General features: G+C 36.1%; 2 protein-coding genes across 2 annotated transcripts; both read right to left on the minus strand.

The window, feature by feature from the left end:
• Positions 1 to 15,200: 15,200 nt before the first annotated feature.
• LOC116206961 (zinc finger protein AZF1-like) lies at positions 15,201 to 16,374 on the minus strand. The gene has a single exon (XM_031539801.1). The coding sequence runs from the start codon at positions 16,240 to 16,242 to the stop codon at positions 15,511 to 15,513; it is 732 nt and encodes a 243-aa protein (XP_031395661.1). The 5' UTR covers positions 16,243 to 16,374; the 3' UTR covers positions 15,201 to 15,510.
• A 2,789-nt stretch (positions 16,375 to 19,163) lies between these two features.
• On the minus strand, positions 19,164 to 22,719 carry LOC116209472 (protein root UVB sensitive 2, chloroplastic). The gene is made up of 10 exons (XM_031543116.1): positions 22,602 to 22,719; positions 22,366 to 22,512; positions 21,560 to 21,648; positions 21,313 to 21,397; positions 20,978 to 21,037; positions 20,796 to 20,889; positions 20,511 to 20,608; positions 20,190 to 20,369; positions 19,863 to 19,985; positions 19,164 to 19,762 (listed from the first exon to the last, which is right to left on the minus strand). The coding sequence occupies exons 1-10, from the start codon at positions 22,611 to 22,613 to the stop codon at positions 19,337 to 19,339; spliced, it is 1,314 nt and encodes a 437-aa protein (XP_031398976.1). The 5' UTR covers positions 22,614 to 22,719; the 3' UTR covers positions 19,164 to 19,336.
• Positions 22,720 to 22,762: the final 43 nt, after the last annotated feature.

A 22,762-nucleotide genomic window follows, 5' to 3' on the forward strand; every position in this document is an offset into this window, starting at 1 on the left:
CTCAACCAATCAATAAGTAAGGTAGGAGCAAGCCTTTTCGGAAAAAGATACAGGATTGGAATGGGACCACAAGGTAATCTGAACACTATATTCTGCAATATTTATATTTTACATGCAAATATCACGTATGATGTCAAAGGATGAAATTTAAGATTTAAATATCGGTTTGGTCGAGAAACAAGGTATAGACATTCGACACGTATCGCATGAGAAAACTCACCATATGATAAAAAAAGAAACAACATGGGACAAAAGCAAGGACAAATGCCTCGACCCGATGGAGAGAGGGATCTTGTTCCCTTCCTTTGTAATCTATAGCTCAAACTCCGTACTAGCCCTCTAACGCCAAACCTTATTACAAATATGTCCTCACAAATAAGGTATGTCTCTTTCTTGGATTTATCACTGGGGATAAATTTTTTTTCTTTTTTGGTTTTTATATATGTGGAGATGGAGAGAGGAATCCCAACATTGAAGGGTTAAACAAAGGGCAAATGGGGCAAACATGTCCACAATGATCGTGCGACTTTGTCTTGTCTCATTGGAACTTAGAAATCCTAACATAAAGATTGTTAATTATTGGAGTAGCGTTTTCTTCTTTTGACCAAAATGGGGATGTTCTTTGAAAAGTCTCTCCTCAGAAGGAAGGGTAAACGCTTGATAAACTATATGATGAATATATAACTATATATTGTAATATATTAATTATCGTTACCCGGTTATCTGAATGCCTAGATCTCAGGGTAGCTAGCTAGCTTGCTATACCTAATAACGAGAAAGTTAAATGATAAATGCAACATTTAGTTCGTAACTGATTTTCTAAGAAGCGAGATATACTAATTGTTTATTATAATCTATTCTCATTATATAATTTCATTTGTAGTAGGTGCCAATAAAGAATTAGTTTTGTCAATGCGTGTATGTATATGTATTTTATATATATATATCATTATGATTTTTCATCTTGATAATCATTTGGTTATAGTTGTGATCCACATTATCTATATAAATAAAGTAGGGTTTTTTGAGCAAGTCGCCCCAAAGATTAGAGAAATGATGAGTGGCTCGAGGAATGATATGTGGTATTAGTTGAGAGATGTGCATGATGACCTTTTCGCACTCTTCATTATTAAGGCTTTTTTTGTGGTTTATATATTATATTCTCTGCGTGCTTTCTAGCATAATAATTAGAATTACAAAAGGGGTTCTGTCAATTTGCAAAATTGACTAATTGGGAGGGCTCCACCTATGTTTTCTTTTCAAACATTGAGACCTTCAATAAAATGTGCACTTTTTTTCTTTTTTTTTTGTTTTATGCACAAAAAGAAATGAAATTTTGCGAAGCTCAAAACGGACCCTTGTTCCCTTCTCGTTCTCCGTTACCCATTTTAAGGGTCGGTGGCACTAAAAGAGAAGAAAATCTAACCTTGACCTAAGTAAGACCCTACAAGCCCTATTTCATACATATTTTTATATATTATATACATATCGTGTCATTCCATTTTTCTTTCTCAATAGTTTATCCTATTCTATATTGCAAGCGTAAACATTTGTTTATAAACCTTTGGAAGTAATTTATTTTACATATGCAATAACGGATAATTTTTCTTAGCCATGTATTGCGTAGAAATTACTTACGGGAAAATTTTTAAAAAAAAATCTCATAATTTGTAAAATAATAACCGCGTCCTGATTCTCTTTAGCAAATTCTTTCCCATGTCAAAAACAGTCTTATTTCTCAATATGCACTTGCAGTTAACCTAGCGAGCAAATGTGTTAGTCGGGTTTCTCGAGTAACGAGATCTTAATATCTCGATGAAAATATAACATATCTATATGGTAGAATAATTGGATGAGAGTGGGGGACCAAGTTAGACACGCAGAGCTTCACATATTTATGGGGCGATTTGTTTAGGAAGGGTTACAGCTTTGAATGTTGGAGTTTGGCAGAGAGGGTTGGGTTGGGGGGATGTACGTAATTCGGGGAGAGGGCTAACCTAAGGAGCTGTCATGTCTTCGCAATATATATTGTTTTTATTTTTGTTTGGTTTCGGGGCATTTGTATGCTAAGTGTCCGACACCTATGAGAAGCCAAATCCCCAAGATTATGCTCCCATGTTCCCTCCCCCTTCTCTCTCTCTCTCTCTCTCTCTCTCTCTCTCTCGCATTATCGATATACATCGAGCATTTCATCAGATAACACATGATGCGAATATAGGACATGTCAATCATAGGCCCATGAATATATCTGGTTAATAAACAACTTATTATATATATTGCTCGAGTTGATATAGATATGTTCGGCCATCGTTTAGTGCTCATATTCATTCCAAATGAAGTTGAGGAATGATGTTCACTGTTTAGTGCTATAAAATGGCTAGATTAATTATCTCCATTTTCATTTGAAATGAAGTTGAGACGTGACATGATTCTTCAAGTAGCTACTCGTATTATATTTGATGTTAATGACACATTTCTAGTGCCATGAAAATGGAACCATCTTCTCTTTTTTTCGTGCTTCATAACAAGTTTCTTCTTCCATATGATCATGACTAGACCACTTTATTAATATGCAAGTCGGGAAGATAAATCATTCCGAACAAGTGATTGTCCCAAATTGTTCATGGACTTGATAAAGTGAAATTTAATTGCAATGGCACTGATTACCAACAGCAGCTGTATGCTCCTTTCTATGCAATACAAAGTTTACGAGGGAGCCATACTAAGCCAAAAAAAATGAAAGAGATTTTTTTTGTTGCTGAAGTAATTACGTATATACCTTTCATGCGGTCCGGATTATTCTCTATTTTTTTTAATGGATAAGTACAAGTATCAGTTCATCAACTGAACATGGATGTAATAGTCGTCTGTGATGTTTTTCTATCTATCTATCTATCTAATGACTCTTTCGATCGGTTCTATATCTATCTAATAAGGTTGCACGGTTACCTAGCTACTTGAATACATGATCACACGGACTCGGACACATCAGATATATACATAGACATGTATATGCAGAGAAGAGACAATCGAGTTAGGGTTCATGGACCCTTTGAAATGACCTATCACGCGGTCACGTTATCTAAGACAAGTGGAGAACATGCATTAAATAGAGAGTCTAGCTGATTTTGCAGTATGAAGGGCCATTCCGTTTTCCTGCAAATTCAGCTGGTGAATAGCTGTTAGACAACTTTTTAGTACTGTGGACACTCATCATATATATATATATATATATATGTATATATATATGTATGTATTACCTTCTCCCAAAATATACAAAAACCTCATTCTATATATAAATATATGTATACATATAAGGAAGAGAAAATTACTCTACATTTTTTTTTGGATACTATATATATTACCATATGAATTCTGGAACTCTCTGATTTGGGACTATGGATTGCATATGGTCTTCATAACATGTTATTTTTAATGTACTTACTTATGCATGTGCAGATGTTTGACCATGCATTAACATGTAATTAAATGCCTTTTGACCACAATAAGAGAGATGTTTGGACACCGAATCACGTTGAAGCTACTGTGCTTTGTGTATGTCTCCATACAGATTACGGTTGTTATGCTTATATCTATGGCTACATATTAAATATTCATCTCCATGTAGCCATGTTATACATGCCGCGATGCCCGCTCTTCCTCAGCTCGCATAAGTCTTTATGTATCAATGTAGCTCGAGTGCCAGCTGTAGATTAGGACAATCGTTTGTTTCCGTTCCGTTATCACTGATACCACTCATGTCTCATTTCCTAGCTTTACGATGTTATTACTTGGGATAACTGAAATTACAATGACATATATGTGATAGTCATGGCAGAAAATGTTATTTTCTTCAAATATACTTGAGCAAATGCAAATGCAAAACCAAAAAAGAAAAAAAGTAAAAGAAAAACAGAGAGAGAGATAAAAGGAAAGGCAGCCCTCTGGACTGGAGAAAAGGAAAACAAGACCATTGAGCTGATGAGAAAGAGGAATCGTGAGTTATCTTTTCAGGAGTTTTGGAATTATTAGCAGACAAAGGGACTCGTTTTGCATGTTTGACCTTTTGTGGTAGACATAGACGCACCATATTTAGAACTGTACTATGTGTGTATGGCCCCCTGCAGTGTGTGGTTTCATCTCTGCTAGTATTTTCTTTTCAAATTGGTTCTGTGCAAGGAAAAAAAAAATCACATTACCTGATACAGTGAAACCTCCTTTTCAATTCTGTTTGAATGCCAATTTTACCCCCTCCATCAACGCACAATATCGAGCATGAGCTTTCGCCCAAATTAGATCTCTTTTACAAAATATTTTCCATGATAGACTTCTTTGCAAACTAATTCCCAAAATAGACTTATGTTATTTTATTCATTTATTTAAATACCGCAAAACATTTTGATTTGTTTGATTTAAGTCATTGGCTCAATACAATATAGGTAACATTATTCTTTTATCTACACATATTCCCCGGAATATTTGTTTGATTTAAGTCATTGACCCAATAGAGGATAAGTGGGAAAAAAAACACCATTATCATTCATCCTTAATTAAAACCTTAAATGTTTGCTCTTCCTCAAATTCTCAACGGTGGATATTTTCGGGCAAAAAAAAATCGAGAATGTAGATTGAGGATCAATCTTACTTTAATTCAGTGTGTAGCCAACAACCATTATGATAAGTGTCTTACTACAATCCGTTTACTCACAGTTTATCGCCTTGTACTGCTTTGATTATAACTAGTTTTAAAAAATACATAATACTGGAGTAACTTAATCAAATTCAATAAATCATTAAAATAACTAAAATAATTGAAAATTAAATTGACAAAACTAAAACATCCACAAAAATCAGCTTCAATTTACATTTGACACTTAAAGATTATAGTTGAACCGGATGAAATTTTTATGTAGATTTCTGTTAAACGAATCAAAAAAATGAGTATAGTAAATAAGACATAGGAGTATCTTTAGGGGTACAGAAATTGGCTTCAAGTCACGCTAGACTACTAAAAATTATATTCAAAGTAGCCGAACCGGTTAATTTCGATATAGATTTTATTATTTTTTAAAATCTCGATGACTAGTTAACGGAATTGGCAAAATGACTAATTTTTTTTAATATTTATTTGGATATACATTTTTAGGGTATTTTTAAAAGAGCATAAAAGATAGGGATTTAATTGAAATGATTTCACATAAAGAAGTCTAGATTGAGAATTATCTTCAAACTAAGTCTAGTTTGAAAATAAGTTTCAAAATGAAGTGTAATCTGGGGAAAAACTCTATCGAACACCTCTCTCACTTCAGTCGCTATATATATACTCTGTCAGCTTACTTTTTCCCAATTATCTTCGAGAATTAACATACAAAAGAATGCAAAATTAATTGCTAACGAAGATTTTACTCCCTAGCTCGAGAGTGGAAGACTCTCACATCTCTTAATAAACTGTTAAATGACAATAAATTTGGAAACACATTTCACACAAGATTTTGTATTAAGAATCTAATGATAAAATTGTCATTTACGCGTAACTACATATCAAGAAATTTAAAAAGTTAATGTAAGATTATTATATTAGAAACAACCCCGACTATATAAAATGACACTGCCCTTTGATGTCCTTTATTAACCTAAAATTTTTTGATATGGAATAACAATATTGCGCATGAGATGAGATTATGCATGGTTGAGGAGTTCCACTTTTTCGTTGGTTGTTGTGATTTTGTTATTTGGGCTTTGATGCGGATTGGAAAGAGAAGTCATATCTAAAGAAAAGAGCAAGTGGTAGGTAAGCTTTGGGTTTGGGGACCCTCAGCTTTTAGCTTTAATTGAAAGTTTAAGAGCACAAGTTTTCATTTTCCTTGATTTTCTTACGTCAACCCTTAGATTTTCTTTTTTTAATTGGAAAATTAGTCGGTCGTGTAACCTGTTCTGGCCTATCATATAGGTATAGATGAAAGCTACTACACATAATTTCTTTTATTGCTGAAAAATTAATTTCTATATTAATTTCCTTAGCTACTTAATTGGTTAATACTATGATATTTCGATAATATTACTGGTATCCCTTCCTAGAAAAGTTATTACACAGAACAAAGCGCAAAGGGAAATGCGTATTACGGCATTTTGACAATATAATGGATATATCATTCCATTTCATTTTATGATGTCTCATCATACTTGAACATACCACGAGGCAAGTACCTTACCCTATCTCCATTGTTGCATGAGATACTATTATTCTAACTCAATGATTGAGTGAACCCATCTGCATTCAAAATCATCAAGACTGGTGCGTTTGATTTTAGAGTTAAGTAAAATTGAGTTCTAAATTTAATTGTATTGTAATGATTATATTATTGAATTATGAGAAAAAGTACAAAAAAAAATAAAGAATAGTTAAAAGAAAGTAATGATTGTGTTATTGAATTGTGAAAAAAAATAATGAATAGTTAAAAAAATTTAATATTAAAAATTACATTGAATGATTAAAAAAATTAAAGAAAAAATAAAAAAATAATAATTATGTTGATTTTTGTTCTGTAGTGAGTAGAGTTAAAATTCTAAAAATTTGATTACAAAACTAAACGGCAATTCTCCTTTGTTCGGATAATTTACCGACTCTTCTATAAGATCTTCTTAAATTCCACCTCGTATAAATTCACCATCAAGTTTGAGATTCTAGCTACCTATCTCTTAACAAGGAAATTTTACATTAAACAAGAAAAAGTAGCCCATGTTTCCAAATATTTGCAAACATATATATGAAACTAATGATTTTAAGGTTGTACCGACAATGGAAGAATATTAAATAGTATGATTCTGTGTCATCGTGATACGAGTCTCTCAATCGTTGAATATATGTGCGTTTTATGGCTCACTATACCATAAAGATAAAGAGATTCCGTGTCAGGAGGGGATAATATTAGAATTTTCATAAATTTGGAAAATGTAAATTATATATATTTATGCGGGTTCATCGGCTGAGGAAAGCAAAGAGAAGACGGAATGAAAAAAGTATGAATGTATATCATAATAATGTAATGTAAAACAGACAGAAAACAAATGGGGGTAGTGAAGATCGGAAGGGGCCAGGGCGATATGGGGAAATTGTCCGAATTGAAAGGGGATAAGAACAAACTCAGAAACCACTTTATGTACGTACTCTCCCCCTTTCCCCTCCACCAACTCATCATTGTGTCCTGTCCCATCAAATCAACTTGTAGTCATATACATATATACACATATAGTAGTTATATATATATATATCAACATTATATATATGTCCCCGCAGCCCATATAGCTTTCCATTTTATGTACCAATCAAGGTTGTCAGAATCGTAATTCTATCTAGCATCGGTCGAGAGTCGTGAAATCGTGAATCGTAGAATCAAATCATGAATCGTAGAATTGAATCATGAATCGTAAGATTCTACCTATAATTAAAAATATATATATATATATATATATCAAATACCTTGTCAAAAATAGTAGAAATAAACATCAAATGATAAATATTGTTACTTCCTATATCATTTGTCAAAATTAGATGGTATTTAGTCTTTACAAGAGAGCGCTCCCACTATAATAACCTCAAATGAAAATTGATATAGTATCGTGGTCACGGATCCTGTAGACGAAGCTGCTTTTCCTCCATAACTTCTTCTTGGTCTGTCACTTCTTGGAATCATCTTTGCACATAAAAAAGTTGAAAAAATTTCAGCCTAAATCATCTCAAACAAGACGGCAATAAGGAATCGGTCGGAACCCAATTCGAAGCAGTTCCAGAAACTTTACAAATCCCTATCACTAACAGTTAAGAGACAAGTTTCAAACGTTTCATAAAATAAGAGAATCGATCAACAATACTGTTGCACAATGAGAGAGATGAGGAGGGAGAGAGAGGAGCATATGACTTTGGGTTGAAATTAGAATTGTAGAATCGGTCCGATTCTACCATTCTACAATTCGAATCGCGATTCAGTCATGATTCTACTTTCCCGATTCATGTCATGAAATCAGAATCGGTAGATACCCTCGAATCGCGATTCTAACAACCATGGTACCGATTCATTCATATGCATATATGCATGCCTGTCATGGGGTTGAATTAGATGATTGACTTATCATCGACATCCATCCCTCGGCTTCTTAAGTACTCTACTTATATATCTCCGGCTAGCAAGGTACTCTTTGTTCACGTAATGATGAATTTACTATGATATAAATTATTCACTACTTAGACAAATCTTTTTTGACCGAAAGTAGTTACTCTGTGTTACGAATGATGACGTCGAGGGGAGACTGTCTCTTCCTCTAATGGCGGCGATTGACGGCGTGGAGGGAATGGTTTGATGAACCTCGAGTGGGAAAGGTCGTATATGAGAGCCAATTCCGACATTCATTGGCCGAAAATGATCAGTTGCAGAAGGAGGATCTCATTTGACTTTTGAAAGTTACGAGCGATCAACTCTGCTAATTAGTAGGGAGGGGAACAACTTCAGTAGTGCAATGACTGCATATGGATCTTCAATTTCACGATCTCGATTGTTATTAACACATTAACCGTTAAAGTTAACTGTTATTATTAGATGAACTCCATTGGTGGCAATTGGTATGATCCCAATTTACATCAAGTTGAGCACTTAGATTTCATCCAATAGGTCAATTCCTCAACTTGTCATGGAAAACACATTACTCTATGTACCAAAGAACCAAAATTCCAGTAAAAGAATAATTTGATTTAATATGAATCCATATGCAATTTGAATATTCATTATGACATTGCTTTATACAAAATCGCATGCCAAAATCAGTTTTTCTTTTCTTTTCTTTTCTTTTTCCAAAGAGCATGCTTTCTATGTTAATGGACCCGTCTTTTTACCTGGTGAATACACTAATTTTTCAAATTTAATCTCAGCCCGCCAGCAATATATGGAAAACAGTGAATTTAATGAAAAAGAGAGCGTCTTGTTCTCCTTCCATTGTAAAATCTCTTTTCTCTTGTGCTAATCTTATGATATATACTTCCATCAATAGTAATTTTTCTCGGGAATTTGCTGAATTATTGAACTTTATAAAGTCTTTCCTGGCCCACGGTTTTTAAGAATGAGACCGGTTTTAAAAGTTGAGCGTCCAAAAATTTAGCGACATGGATTATGAGAACATTATTCAGGTTAAATTTGGAAGCGATCGATCCCAACAATTCGTTGTGCATTTTAATTGAACTTGCCAAAGCCCAACGGTTTACCTATTGTATAATGCATTGTGAAGTTTGCCATTCACTGGATAAGTCGTGCTCCGAACAGGGTGCTAGAAAGGCCTAAAGCATCAATGTTTTTGCAGCAATTTTAAAAGTTGCATCCTAAAGCTTTTTGGTGTGCACCCTAATATCTAAAAGTTCAATTGAACTTGACTAATTTATTCGAGCCGGATCGACGTACTAAGGGATAGAGCTCTCATAGTATGAATTTTCTGCATTCATAAAAATTCAAACTCGAGACATTATTTAAACGGAATAAGTGCCGAATCATTTAAATCAACTCATGTTGATGGCGTCCTCAAGCTTTAATTCTCCGGTGGGTAGTGTTCTTAAGTTTCTTTTCTTGATTGATGAACCAATTGGCCTAAGATGACAACCTAAGTGGGATTGCTTGATGTTATTTGGCAAGCTTGTTTGGTTTCGAGATTTTATTTTAAAATCACAATTCTAATTTAATTCTATTCACTACAAAACAAAATAACTCATATAAAATCAAAGAGTGGGTCCCATTTATAACACTTTTTTTCACAACAAAACAACATAATTCATACAAAGTCAAAGGGTGTGCTCCATTTTTTCCACTCAAAATCAAAATCAAAATCTGATTTTAAAATCCTATTATGAAACCAAACGCAACCTAACTCTCTCTCTTTTCCCGCTCTTTTTTATTAGCCCCCATGAATATATGAGGGACCACCTGATTGGCTCAAGAATCTACCATTAAATTCGTAGATATTGGTTCCGCTTGCATTTAAAAAACAATAATAATAGTGCAATTAGAAGATTAGTTTTTGTAAAGTGCTCACATCATCTTTCATGATGAACACCGGTTTTGAATTTTATGTACAGTATGATTGCTTCGTATGAGATTGCTTTTTCGAATATAATTTTATGAGATTCCCCCGCTTTTTCTTTTTCAAAAGATCGATTCCCCCGATTCCTGCAAGTTTTCTCAATTTCTTTTCGCGCCTGCTCTCCTCGAGTCGAGTCAAGTCAAGTGCTTACTTCAGCAGCCAAAGTGACCGGCTTTGTCTGGAAATGAATTATATTTTAACTACAAATAATTATATTTATTTAAAATTATAATAATTAAATTGTTAAATTACGAAAAAAAAAGTAATGAATATTTAAAAGAAAGTAATGATATTGTTGTTGAATTGTGAAAAAAATAATGAATAGTTAAGAGAATTTAGTATTAAAAATTAAATTGAATGATTAAAAAATTTTAAGAAAATGAAAAAAAATAATTGTGTTGTTAAATTGAATATAAGTGAAGTAAAGTTAAAAAAAAATCTAACAACAATGTTTTTGGGACATCTATATATTCACAAGCTAACAACATCACATCCGAATTTAATTTAGTCACAGTAATTTCATTCTTGATGTTCTTACAAATCCTGACGATATGAAACTGGTACCGATTTAAACACATACCTGTACCAGAAGAGAGGTTTCTGAATTACAGTGTTCAAACTAGTCACCAAATTTCTAACTTATTGACTGGTACAGTCTAATATTAAAAGAAAGGTACGTGCGCGACACTCCATTTTAAATGGATATTTTATCACTATTCGAATTCTTCACTCTGGAAGGAGCATCTATGTATATGAGTGTAAGTGATTGGTTTAGTACATTAATCTTCAAATCTGAGTAGTCAAATCGAATGCTCATTAGAATCTTTGAACATATAGAGTAGCATATAACATCATCTGTCCAGGTCTATCCGTAGGATAACGTGCATGTACCCTAAAAGACTTTAAACCGAGAACTCAAGACTGCCCTTCTTAAGTTGCCACTTGCTAGTAATTGCCCGAGCAGAAGTGATCGGTTCATCAGGTCGGGCCCTTTCCAGGGTATTGAAATTTTATTTAAGACTCAGTAAAATTGACAACTCACTCACAATTGAACCGAGTTTGTGGTGTTGAGTTGCAATTACGGGCGAGTTTACTCACATGTCCGATTTTGAGCCAAGCCAACTCGGTTTCCAAGTTGTAAGTGTAGAAGTGTCCATTTTTAACAAGTTAAAAGTAGGGGTGATCGGTTCCGGATATCCTGTATTTTTCATGATACCCGGACCCTACCTTGTAAGGGACAGGTTCCAAGATTTTGAAACCGGACCCTACCCTGTTGAATCATGGAATCGGAACCTACCCGGAACCTGTATTATACCATAGGTTTCGGGTACCCTATTGGAACCTGTAAATTTTTTCTTCTCGCTAAATAAAATCGAAAATATCACATACATAATCAGTAATCATGCCAAATAGAATATCAACAAAATTTAGATTAATCAACAACAATGAAATAATAATATGTCTCATTAATCCATCAATAAAATTGAACATCCATAATACGATCTCACACAACAAAGTGCTTATATTCTTATTCATTAGAGGAGATAGTAACTTTACTCTTTCCTCTTTTTTCTGTTAATAAATAATCGGTTCCGAATACCCTGTAGGCGGGAACCGGAACCGGAACCGATTTTCACAGGTTCCTAATTTTAATACCCGGAACCTACCCTATTTTCAATACCAGTTACCCGGACCCTACCCGTTAGGGTAAGTTCCAACCGGTTTCGGGTATACCCGGTACCCGTACACACCCCTAGTTAAAAGTGCGAATTCAAAGAAAGTGGATGCAATACAGTAGCGCACGTCTTCATCTATTAATCAAAATGTTGCAGATTCGATTTTTATTGTAGGACTATCTGTGTCCTATATTAATTAATTGGGTTTATATAGTACTCAACACATTGGCCTCCTTTGTAAGAAAGACAAAAGAAAAGCGCCCATTTGACAATCTAGAGTGGAAGGTAGTTGGCAGCTTTGGGCACCCTTAACTTTTAGCTTTAATTGAAAGTTTAAAGCACAAGCTTTTCGTGAAATCTACTTTGCATAAATTTTATATTTCCTTTTCATTACTGGCTACTAATAAGCAATATATGCTGATCACAATAATATCATTTCTTGTGCTACATGGTATTATGTATACAAAATGCATATCTCGGCATTTTGATTGTCTGCCTTTTTGCGTATGTCATTAGATGATGTAGGTTCATTATATCAAAAAACATACCACAAAGGGAAGTACCTGACCTGCCACATGAGAGCAAAATCGACTGATTGCCAGTCGAAGTAGATAATCTATGATCAACTGCGTAACGTAAGGGGCTTTTTATTTCCTTTTTGATGCTTTCTTTTTCTGCATGGACTTCATAAAAAGGTTAGGGCCACTGCTCATGCTAGGCGACCATTGGGCCGCTCAGAAGGAATTGGATTTGGGCCTGACTTCTGCCCCATCCCGGCCCATGATCTGGTTCTGCTTTGCCCTGAAGGAACAATTAATTACACGTCCGGTTTTTTTTTTTTCCTAGTTTCTGTTTTATCCTGTTCTACTACTTCTTTTTCCGGTTACAAAAGTCCCGTAGTCACAATAAAAAGATGGAATAAGAGAAGGAATTTAAAAAAAAAAAAAAAAACATACGGAAAAGTCTTACAGGTGAAAATCAAAGTCAGAAGTTTTTGATTTGAGGCAAGGCTTCGTGCACACAACCTTTCTCGATCTTTCCATTCTGCTACACTTATTCATCATTTTTTCATTTGTACAATGATGAGAGACTTCTTTTCCGTTAAACCACGAGTATCCTTAGTCTAATGTCATTTTGGTATTGCCTAACCACGAGATATTTTATGTATTTTGAAACTCTACATTGCAAGTAAAGTCGTCCACTAAGAGTTCAATTTGTCATTGAATCGCATTCTCGTGTTGTGACGAGAGACTTCTTAATCATTTAAAATTGAAACTAATTAGTTTCATGCATGCCGTAGCGCTACGAAGGCCGGTTCCTCGCAGCTTTCATAGAAGCCAAACAGACAACACTAGATGTCTTGGACCAAGCTAAAGAACAGACGAGGAAAGATTCCAACTGGCAAATTATAAAGGCCTATTAAATCCAGAGCGACGTCTTCCAGTTGCTTGAATTGAGTAATTTTTGCTAATGAATTCGAATATTTTTTCCTTGGTGACTTGGTCTTTACCCTCAAAATCAAACAAAGACCACATTGACGAGTAGAACGAGTCCACACTTGAGGGGCCACATTCAATCATGTCGGACGGCCAAACACCCAACTAGCTAGGAACTCACTTTGTCTGTCAACCACTCAATGGTATGAACATGACGTATTACATCGGAGAGAAACTCGTCTCAGTCGTCACGGCAGCACGCTTAATCTACTAAAGAGTTTCATTTTCAAGGTCCTCAAATTCCATGTATAGACTAATTTAAGAGGGCGATAGACACGATCAGAACGCCTCTGTAGACCGCGCATTATTACGAGAAATTAAAGTGAACCGGACCGACCAGTGGAGGCAGACAATTAAAGCAAAAGAGAGAATTAATGGAGTTCAGATGATGAGGGAAGGTAGGATTGAGGTTTGCTTTTTTTTTTTTTTTTTTTTTTTCCTTTTCCAGGGTCCAAGGTTATAAGAGAGAATTAATGGAGTTCTCTTTGCAACGCTACTAATTGAAAGTTCAGCGGGATCTTCTCTTAACTACCGAAGCATCTAAATATACGATGAGCTGTAAGGGGATACCGTGCACGTCTTAGACTTGGTTGGGCCCCCATCAATGCTGCCACTCGCCCTACTCGGTTGGTATGTATTGACATCTTGATTTCGATTATAAAAGAGGTTCAGGCCGGGTAAAGGAATTATAAAAGAAACAAATAGATAGATACGAAAAGTTTTACTAGAAATGACTGAATTCAGAACTTTTATTTTGGAGAAGGATATGTGATACTATATTACACGCCTTTCTTGTATTGACATCTGTTTTCAAGATGGTCCAAATTGACATTAACAAGGGTCACTCCACATTCGAATATAAAATAACACTCTTGTTGTAAAGAATTAACTACGACCAGATCAGAGCATTAAATGAACTCGAATTTTTATTGGAATACACTATCATAATATCCGTATTTACAGACGGAAAATACCGACGGCATTCATCAGTAAATTTCCATTGAAAAGCCGCCGCTAATAATCAGTGATTAATTTCCCGAACTACCTATGATTTTTCGATGGTAATTACCGTAGGAAAATTTTGTTGCAAAGCTGTCGGTGACTTTAAAAATAAAAAATAAAAAGATAGAGATGGAAAATTTTCCCTCACTAAATCATCGGTAAGCTCAGAAAAATAAAAAAGATGTAATTAATTAATTTATTTTATTTTTATAAATTAATTAAAAAATTTAGGATGTAATTAATTAAAAAATGTCGCTGAGCTCAAAATAAAATTAATTAATTAAGTACATAACAAATGTAATTAGAATGTATGACGAAAATTTAGGATTAATTAATTTGCTGAATTTATAATTTATTGATAAAAATTAATGAGTTAATTTTATGAAAATTAGAATGTAATCAATAATTCGATGAAAATTTAGCAGATAATGAATTAATTTCACAAAAATTATAATTATAATGTATGATGAAAATAAGAAATAATTAATTTGATGAAAAATAATAAGTTTATTTGATGAAAATTAGAATGTAATCAATACAAATATATATATATGTATGTAAAAAGAATAGAAGAAGTTTTATTGGAAAGAATAGAAGAAATGAAATAAATAAATACAATAAGTTTTATTGGAAAGAACTGAATTTGGAACTTCTATTTTGAAGAAGTGCGTATGATATTATATGACATGCTTTTTTCGTATTGACATCTTTTTTTCAATTATGATGGTCCAAATTGTCATTAAGAAGGGTCACTCCACACTTGAATATGGAGTGGCATCGTGGTTGTAAAGAATTAACTACGGCTAGATCTGAACTTAAAATGAAATCGAAATTTTTTTGGGTAAATAAATGAAGTCGAATTCCGATTGGAATAGTTCATCCACTTGCTAGATCATATGATAAGAAAGATATCAATGGATCCAAATCTTTCTATATTGCCAACTTGATGAATTGTAGTTCACGATTAAACAAAAATCGATATTTGTCTGTCGCCAACTTGATGAACTGTAGTTCATAATTAAACAAAAATCGATACTTATCTGTACAGACAAATTATGGACCAATGATTAATGGAAACACACGACCTGATCAAACAAACTAAAGATTTAATGAGAAGTCTTATAGCCCAAAAAAGAAAAAGTCCAGTGCCAAGTCTCTCCACAACTAATCTCGATCATCTAACTGCAAGAATAGATCATTCCTCTGGGCATCGGTGATCACCGGCAGTCGCTCTCGACGACATCTTCGTCACCGGAAAGTTGACTTTTCCTAACGAAGTCAACGTCATTCGCTTCTTGTGAGTGCTCCGAGGAAGCAGGCAAGTTCAAGTCAAAACCATGGTGATGGCTGTGGCCTGAATCCACGTCTTCAGTCAGTGGCATCAAACTGCTGCCAGTTCCACCGCCCGCACTGCCGCCCTCGAAGTGGCGGCGCTTGTGGCCACCTAGGGCCTGGCCCGAAGCGAAAGTCTTGAGACAAACCGAACACTGGTGTGTCCTAGTACTATTGCTCATCGAATTCATCGAACCCAGTTTCTTTGTCGCAGAGTTGTTGTGAGAGGAGGTGGCTGGGCCAGGGGCGGTGGTGCCTGGAGATTGGTGGTCTTCCATCACAGCCTTATTCTTGTGGCTGGACTTGTGTCCCCCTAGAGCTTGGTAAGAGTGGAATTCTCGGTGGCAGACGGAGCACTTGTAACCGTTATTGGTGGCGGAAGGTGGCGGTGGAGACAGAGATGGGCGATGAGTCGTAACTGGCCTGCCTCTTCCACCGCCTTGGGCGAGCATGAGGAGGCAAAGAGCGAGGTATTCTTCTTCGGATGGGGGCATATCGGTGTCAAGATGAGACCGCTTCGTTCGCTTCCTCTTGGTCCATGTTTGGTGATCAACCATGTCTTCATGGTGCAAGAGAGGACCTGCTGAGGAAGGAGAATTGAGAGCTTCAAGAGCCATTAGAGAGAGAGGGAGAGAGGGAGAGAGAGAGAGAGAGAAGTGAGTGATGTAAGTGAGAGAGAAGTTATATATATTAGCTTGGTCTGATGGGCAGTCGCTTGATGAGGGGAAAGAAGTGGGAAGGAGGGGAGAGAGGGAGTGAGAGTGGACTAAGTCGAGATATTAGTTAGTCCACAAAGTACGACATATTTCCATTCATATATGATGACAACAATTTCGAGTAGATAAGCTCCCTATTTCGACTAACGCAATCATTTAATGATATGTTCACATTTTATTTTATTTTTATACGTTCAATTTTCAGTAATCACACCACGTATAATATGGTAATTCAGAGGTCTTTGTATCGGATACAAACCTTTTGTAATACTTGTTTCACCTTGATAAAGGGTCTTTATTGCACTACATCAACCGAATCTCACGGTCAGAAACTTTTCTATATTAAAAGTGAGACATAACTTCCTATCAAAAAAAAAAGTGATATATAACTAAATACGCCTAAAAATATCAATCGACGGGTTCAGTACGTGATAGCAGGTGAACGCGGGATCGGACTTATATTAGTCCAAAAGCATTTGGGAGGGGGGAGGTGGAGGATGAAACGGTGGGTGCACGTCTATTGTTAGGTCGTTGGGGGTGGGAGTGAAGTGTGGGCAAATACAAAAGGAGAGGGTTTGGCCATGTGGTGGGGTGTGGCTGAGACCTGGAAGAACGACATCTTCCAAGTCAACACATACCATTACTAATAAGCAGCCAGCCGCGCTGAGATCAGTGAGAAGACAATTACTTCATATTCTTCCAAGGAAAGACCGACTTGCATTATCCCTCCTTTACTTCAACCAGATTTGGACCCGCCCGAACTAAAATATTATCTCCTTTTGCTATCTCACTTTTTCAACTTCGATACAATATCGAACCGTCTTGTGGATCCCTCGCCTGCATAATACGACATAAAATATGGTGCAATACGTACGAATTTACCGGAACTCGATCAGGGTATGGATGATTGTTTATTTGTGACTCAGACACCCATTTGGCTGTTCACTTGGTTACGAGGAAGAATTCTTCACCTCTCTAGGTTGTGGAAATTTCCATGAAGACACTTTCTTTATGGAAAGACACTTTCAAGGAAAAAACTTTGCTTCTTTCAGACTGAACACGGATTCCGGATAAGATGCGACTCTCGGAAAATTCTATGATGCATTGGTTTTAAAATATATATATATATATATATATGTATTTAATGACTGAGATTTAATTTTGAAATTTTGAATGTATGGTGTGTATACATTAAATTGCATGTATTGTAGACCAATCCGTGACTCTTACCTCATTACATGTAAAAATGAGTATCTTTCAATTGCAGAAAGGCTGAAGGTGTATGTTCATGTTCACCCTCTCTCCGCCTTTTACGGCTCGAAATAAGATCGATTAAAGTCTCATTGGCTTTGGGATCGAAATGAAGATATGTATTGACATCGTCTCAATGAAGAGATGCACCGGGCGATCCTAAATCTTAGTTTCACCTTTTGTTATGACTAAATCGAGATGTACAATCGGGCTTCGGCCCCCATTTGCACCCAAAAAAGAGAGAGAAAGAGATATAAACAAGGTATCTCAGTGTCGGGTGATATTAACTGCACAGCATGTGTTACTGAGATCAGTATGTGTCTCATGGCACATCTTAAATTAATGTTTTGTCTGACTTTTTTTTATCACTGAGAAAAGCTAAAAATGAATTTATGAAATTGTCTTGTTTGGCTTACTTTGGATTAAAAAAAAGATTAATTACCTGAAAATGCACCACCTTTACGCATTTTTTTAGTTCTAACACAAACTTTTTTCATTGACCTAAAGATGCATAAACTATTCATTTGATATTAATTCTAGTACAAGATCAAATTTTCCATTAATTTAAACAAAAATTGCTATTGTATATTACTAATGACACGTGGCTAAAGATGATAGGTCGAGTGGCACTCTCTGTGGTCATCGGCGACCCCAATCGAGGGGAAGGAGCCCTTGGTTGAGATCGAGGCCCCCACTGCTGGCCGCCGACTCTTCCCTGATTTTTCTTTTTTTATTTTTTATTTGTTTCTGGAAAAATTTTTATTAAGGAATGTTCGTGGATTTCACTGGACCTATCATCTTTAGCCACGTGTCATCGGTATCATATGTTAGTAATTTCCATTCAAACGAACGGAAAATTTGACTTCGTGCTAAAATTAACATCAAATAGATAATTTGTATAGAGGTTAAGGAAAAAAGTTCGCGTTAGAATTGAAAAAAGTGTAAAGTTTGTGTATTTTTATGTAATTAACTCCTTAAAAAAAAGAGGGTAATTAGTAAAGAAATGGAATCCTTACACACCGAAAAAAATAAAAGGAATCATTTTTCATGCAGATATTAATAGCTTTTCACACACCAAGCAAAGTGATACGATCTTAAGGCTACAGGATTTAATCATGTGGCCGACCAACATTAATAGTTCTAAGAGACCCTTGACCTAATTAGATCTAGTTGGCTCATAATATTACTATAACCTAACACGACTTAATTTCATTGAATTAAGAACAAAAAAAAAGTACCACACCTATTCTTTAGATAAACGTGGGAATGTTTACCTTCCCAACTGAATAAGGGAAGACTCGTCAAACGGTGATAAGGCCACAGACACCATCCATCAACGAGACGGCATAATTTCTCGAATAAACAAGCATCGTACTCTTGTTTTCAAACTAAGGTTTTGCCATCTTTTATTAAAATCCATTAGCAAGTTCTTTTTTCTCTTCAATTTTTAAGAGAGTACATAAATGTACAGTTTCATGTTTAATTTTATCCCCAAAAAAATTCCACCGAAAATATATATATAGTAAGTTTCGCCAATGATTTTGTCTCGTTTTGATCCAAAAAGAGAAAAATAGAAAAGTCAAGCGATGAATAAAATCAAGAATTGCGAAAACAAAGAGTCAGCTTACGCTGGGTCCGTATTACAGCCACTTTGTACCCCAAATTCACCGGAGAAAAACCAACTACAGTCTCCATTGACCTAAACTTCTAAACACAGGAAAACATCATCATTAAAGCCGTATTCTCACCATGAAAATCGAACTCCCGTTCCGTCAAGAAACCGGTCCGTGTGCCACCCTCTATTATGGAGTTCCTCCAGAAATGAGGTGAACACCTGATTCACCTTCTCATAAGCTTCTTGCACAATTTCGGGTCTTAAATCAGGTGACGAATTCCCCATGCGCACCGAATAAGCAGCAACAAGCCAGCCCTTCAATGCATCTGCACCCGTTGCATCTTGCTCTAAGACCATGTCGACCCATTTCTCACCTTGACTCAGGACAAACTTTTCATCGGGAAGAATTTCTTTCCACTTGTAAAGTTTCGAAGGTCTAAGAACGTCCCGCAAAGGTCTTCCAACTTTAACGTTCCCAGCATCGGCTAACACTCGCCCCGGGAATAGAAGATCTTCATGGTATCGTAGGTCAGCCGGGCTTGCTACCTTTCCCGTCTACATTTGCAGGAAATAGATATGAAGCAAACCTTGAGAAAATACTTGGGAATTAGTTCGACAAATTAGCAGCTTTTTTTTATTAGTTCTTGAAGCAAACCTTGAGAAAATCCTCTACAATCATAGCAGTTCTCTGAGGGTTTAACGTGTTGACAGGGACAGCCCTCATCTCTTTCACAACGCAGTACACATGCATGACCGAAAGAAGAGGCCCGGCAACTAACTGCAAGAAAAGTATTAGACCTTGTAAAATTTGAATTGTAGAAACTCGGAAGAGGAAAACAGAAAGAGCTAACTATTTGGGAAGTGATTAATGCATTGTTAGTCACTGTTTTCTGTCTAGCAAATGTCATAAATCAAACCCAAGTTAATGCATACTACGTGCTGGATTGGAGTAATTACTAATACATGTACGATTTTGTCATACCCTCCCCTGCATGGATGAACAGACTGTTGACGCCAGCTGAATCCCGACACCAATACCGAGAACATTGAAGAGAGTGGAAATGGCTTCCCCTTTTGCAAATAGGTCACTAAGATTGCCCTCTTTGGCAAATGAAGAATATATTGGTAATCTCGTTGCTCTTGCCGCAACAACTGCCATTCCCTGTCAAATGTGAAAGCTGAAAAAAGTGATCTTCAACTGGAACTTTACTTGCTTTCTTTATCTTTTTTTTTAATAATATTAGTTCAGTTGAATCTCATCTGCACTATGATGTCAAAGGGTAAGATGGGAAGAAACAAATACCTTCGCGAAATTGCCAATCCCTGCCATTTCAAGAAATAGTTGTGGACACAAGGGGGAAAGGACTTCCAAGCCAGTTCCCAAATCATAAAGCACATCCGCTGAAGAAAGAAGGGGGGAAAGCAAAATTTTCAGCTGTCTCTAATGCAATCTAAGAAATATTTAAGAGAGATGGCCGCATGAAGAAGCTCAAATCAGTTGTGCTACCAATAAAGTCAAATCATAATAATGAAACCAGGGAAGAGCAAAAGTATGAAAGAGTAAAAATGCTACATCATAGATGCAAACCTATAATTCTCCACCTCTTAGGTTCGGAATCCATTCTAGCACCTAAATTGCTGCAGATGATCTTTCCTACATGCTGCATTCCATCTTTCAAAATCTGCACAGCACAAGTACAAGGGGGGAATCTTTTAAAAAGGAACTCAATGGGGCAAAATGAGTGGATTTGGAACCCAATTATAACTTACCCAACTAACAACTGTCGCCTGTGCAGGTGTAGGTCGTAAGCCTGCAGCAGATAGTAAGGACTGCAAAGGAGTAAGCATGCAGAAAAAGTGCCACCACTCAAGGATATCAATTTAAAAGGAACATATTCATTGAACCTGCTTTTTGCATTCAAGGAACCCTCTATCTATAACCCACTCCTTTATACCCCTCTGTCCCCACAATCCAAATAAACAAAAGGAAAACACCAATAACCTACTATGTCCAACCGGTTATATTTTGCAAAATTACATTTTAGATTGGGAGGGAGGTGGCATGGAGTTTTTAAAAATGAAATGCGTAGGTTTAAGAAGGAGACCTGAGTTGATAATACAGAGAGTGTAGCACTAGTAAAGTGTTGCATTGCCCGAAATTGTGTATATGTTAGATAACCCTCGTGCACACTGTATCAATGAAGAATCACATGACAATCATGGAAGACATAATTAGCTTGATGCAAAACTGAATGATTCATGGATTTGAAGCAGCCAGATAGACCCGAGCAATGTACCCTGAAGTCCAAACTTTTCTGTGGTGAATAAACATGTAAGAAAAGGTCATATTACCTATAGGGATATCCCGAAGGGAAAAATTTATTGAGGAAGGAATCAACCACCCTATGAACTACAGGTCTCGAGTCATCAAGTACCTTCATCTGCAAATAACAATAACCACACAACTAAGGTCAAATTCACATCCATTACGCATTTATAAACCACTTGATAATTTCTCTAGAAGTAGAAATTCTTAGCTGGATGCTTGTTCTTGTGTTCATAATTTAACACACTCTCTCACATCACAGTCATATGATCAAGTCCCAACACATATAACCAAACTAAACTGGGAAGAAACCGGAGAAACACTGGACATTTAAACATGGACATTTGTATCACGATCAAGCGTGAGTGGCATTGACTGCAAACTTTAAAATGCTGCAAAAACTTAACAATAGCTAATCGAACAGAGAAGCGAGTTAACCTGATTGATGAAAAACTACCAGTTAACATATTGATCATGCTATATTATATAGACCGAATCGATTCCACTTGTGCCTCAGATTTCTACCAATTTTATGATACACAATTTTGCGCACTCTTCATGTTGTTCAAATACTTCTAGGCAGATCAAAAACAGGTTTTTTCTATGCCATCAGAGCCTTAAGTTCGATTCCCCTTAGAGCCTCATTTGCAATTCCATCGACCTCAAGCTCAGTCATTCCTCCAGTCCACAGGCAATGGAAGCATCAGATATGTATATACTGAAGTAACAGAACTACTCATTCAACCCACGTGATGCAACACTACTCATTCATGATATGAACATAACCGAGAGGAAGAAGAGAGAACAATAGATGGGATAACAGCAAACTTACTGAGAGAAGACCATCGGATTCGAACTGGAACTGACGGGAGACGGAGTTAGAGGTCTCGACCCACTGAAATGGCCCTTCATAGGGTTTGGAATCGAGTTGAGCCGCCGCCTCCTCCTTCCTCTTCATCCCCAACATCCTCATCCTCTCCTGATCAATTTCCGAACATGCAAAGATCAACACTGAGCTCAGAACGAGCACAAATTTCAGCAGTGGGAACCGAAACTCGGAGATCGTACGTGGAAATTCATGGCGTATCGCCTTCCCACGCCCAACCCGTCGTTACAGAGTCATTGGAATTGACTTGTGCGCGAAAATGGAGCGAAAAGACCAGGAAGGGGGAAGGAGGAGGAGGAGGAGGGGCTCGTTGAAGGCGAAGGTTAAGAAATTCATAATTTCT

This window comes from Punica granatum, chromosome 5, assembly GCF_007655135.1.
Source record: "Punica granatum isolate Tunisia-2019 chromosome 5, ASM765513v2, whole genome shotgun sequence".
NCBI classification, from domain to species: domain Eukaryota; kingdom Viridiplantae; phylum Streptophyta; class Magnoliopsida; order Myrtales; family Lythraceae; genus Punica; species Punica granatum.

What these genes read in the sequence shown, in the direction of transcription:
- LOC116209472 (XM_031543116.1), bottom strand. An exon ending in GGATTGGCAATTTCGCGAAG is followed by an intron (nt 20,370 to 20,510) that starts GTATTTGTTTCT and finishes CACATTTGACAG; the next exon opens with GGAATGGCAGTTGTTGCGGC. An exon ending in TTGTAGAGGATTTTCTCAAG is followed by an intron (nt 19,763 to 19,862) that starts GTTTGCTTCAAG and finishes CTGCAAATGTAG; the next exon opens with ACGGGAAAGGTAGCAAGCCC.
- LOC116206961 (XM_031539801.1), bottom strand. Translation starts at nt 16,242, where the DNA reads ATGGCTCTTGAAGCTCTCAATTCTCCTTCCTCAGCAGGTCCTCTCTTG.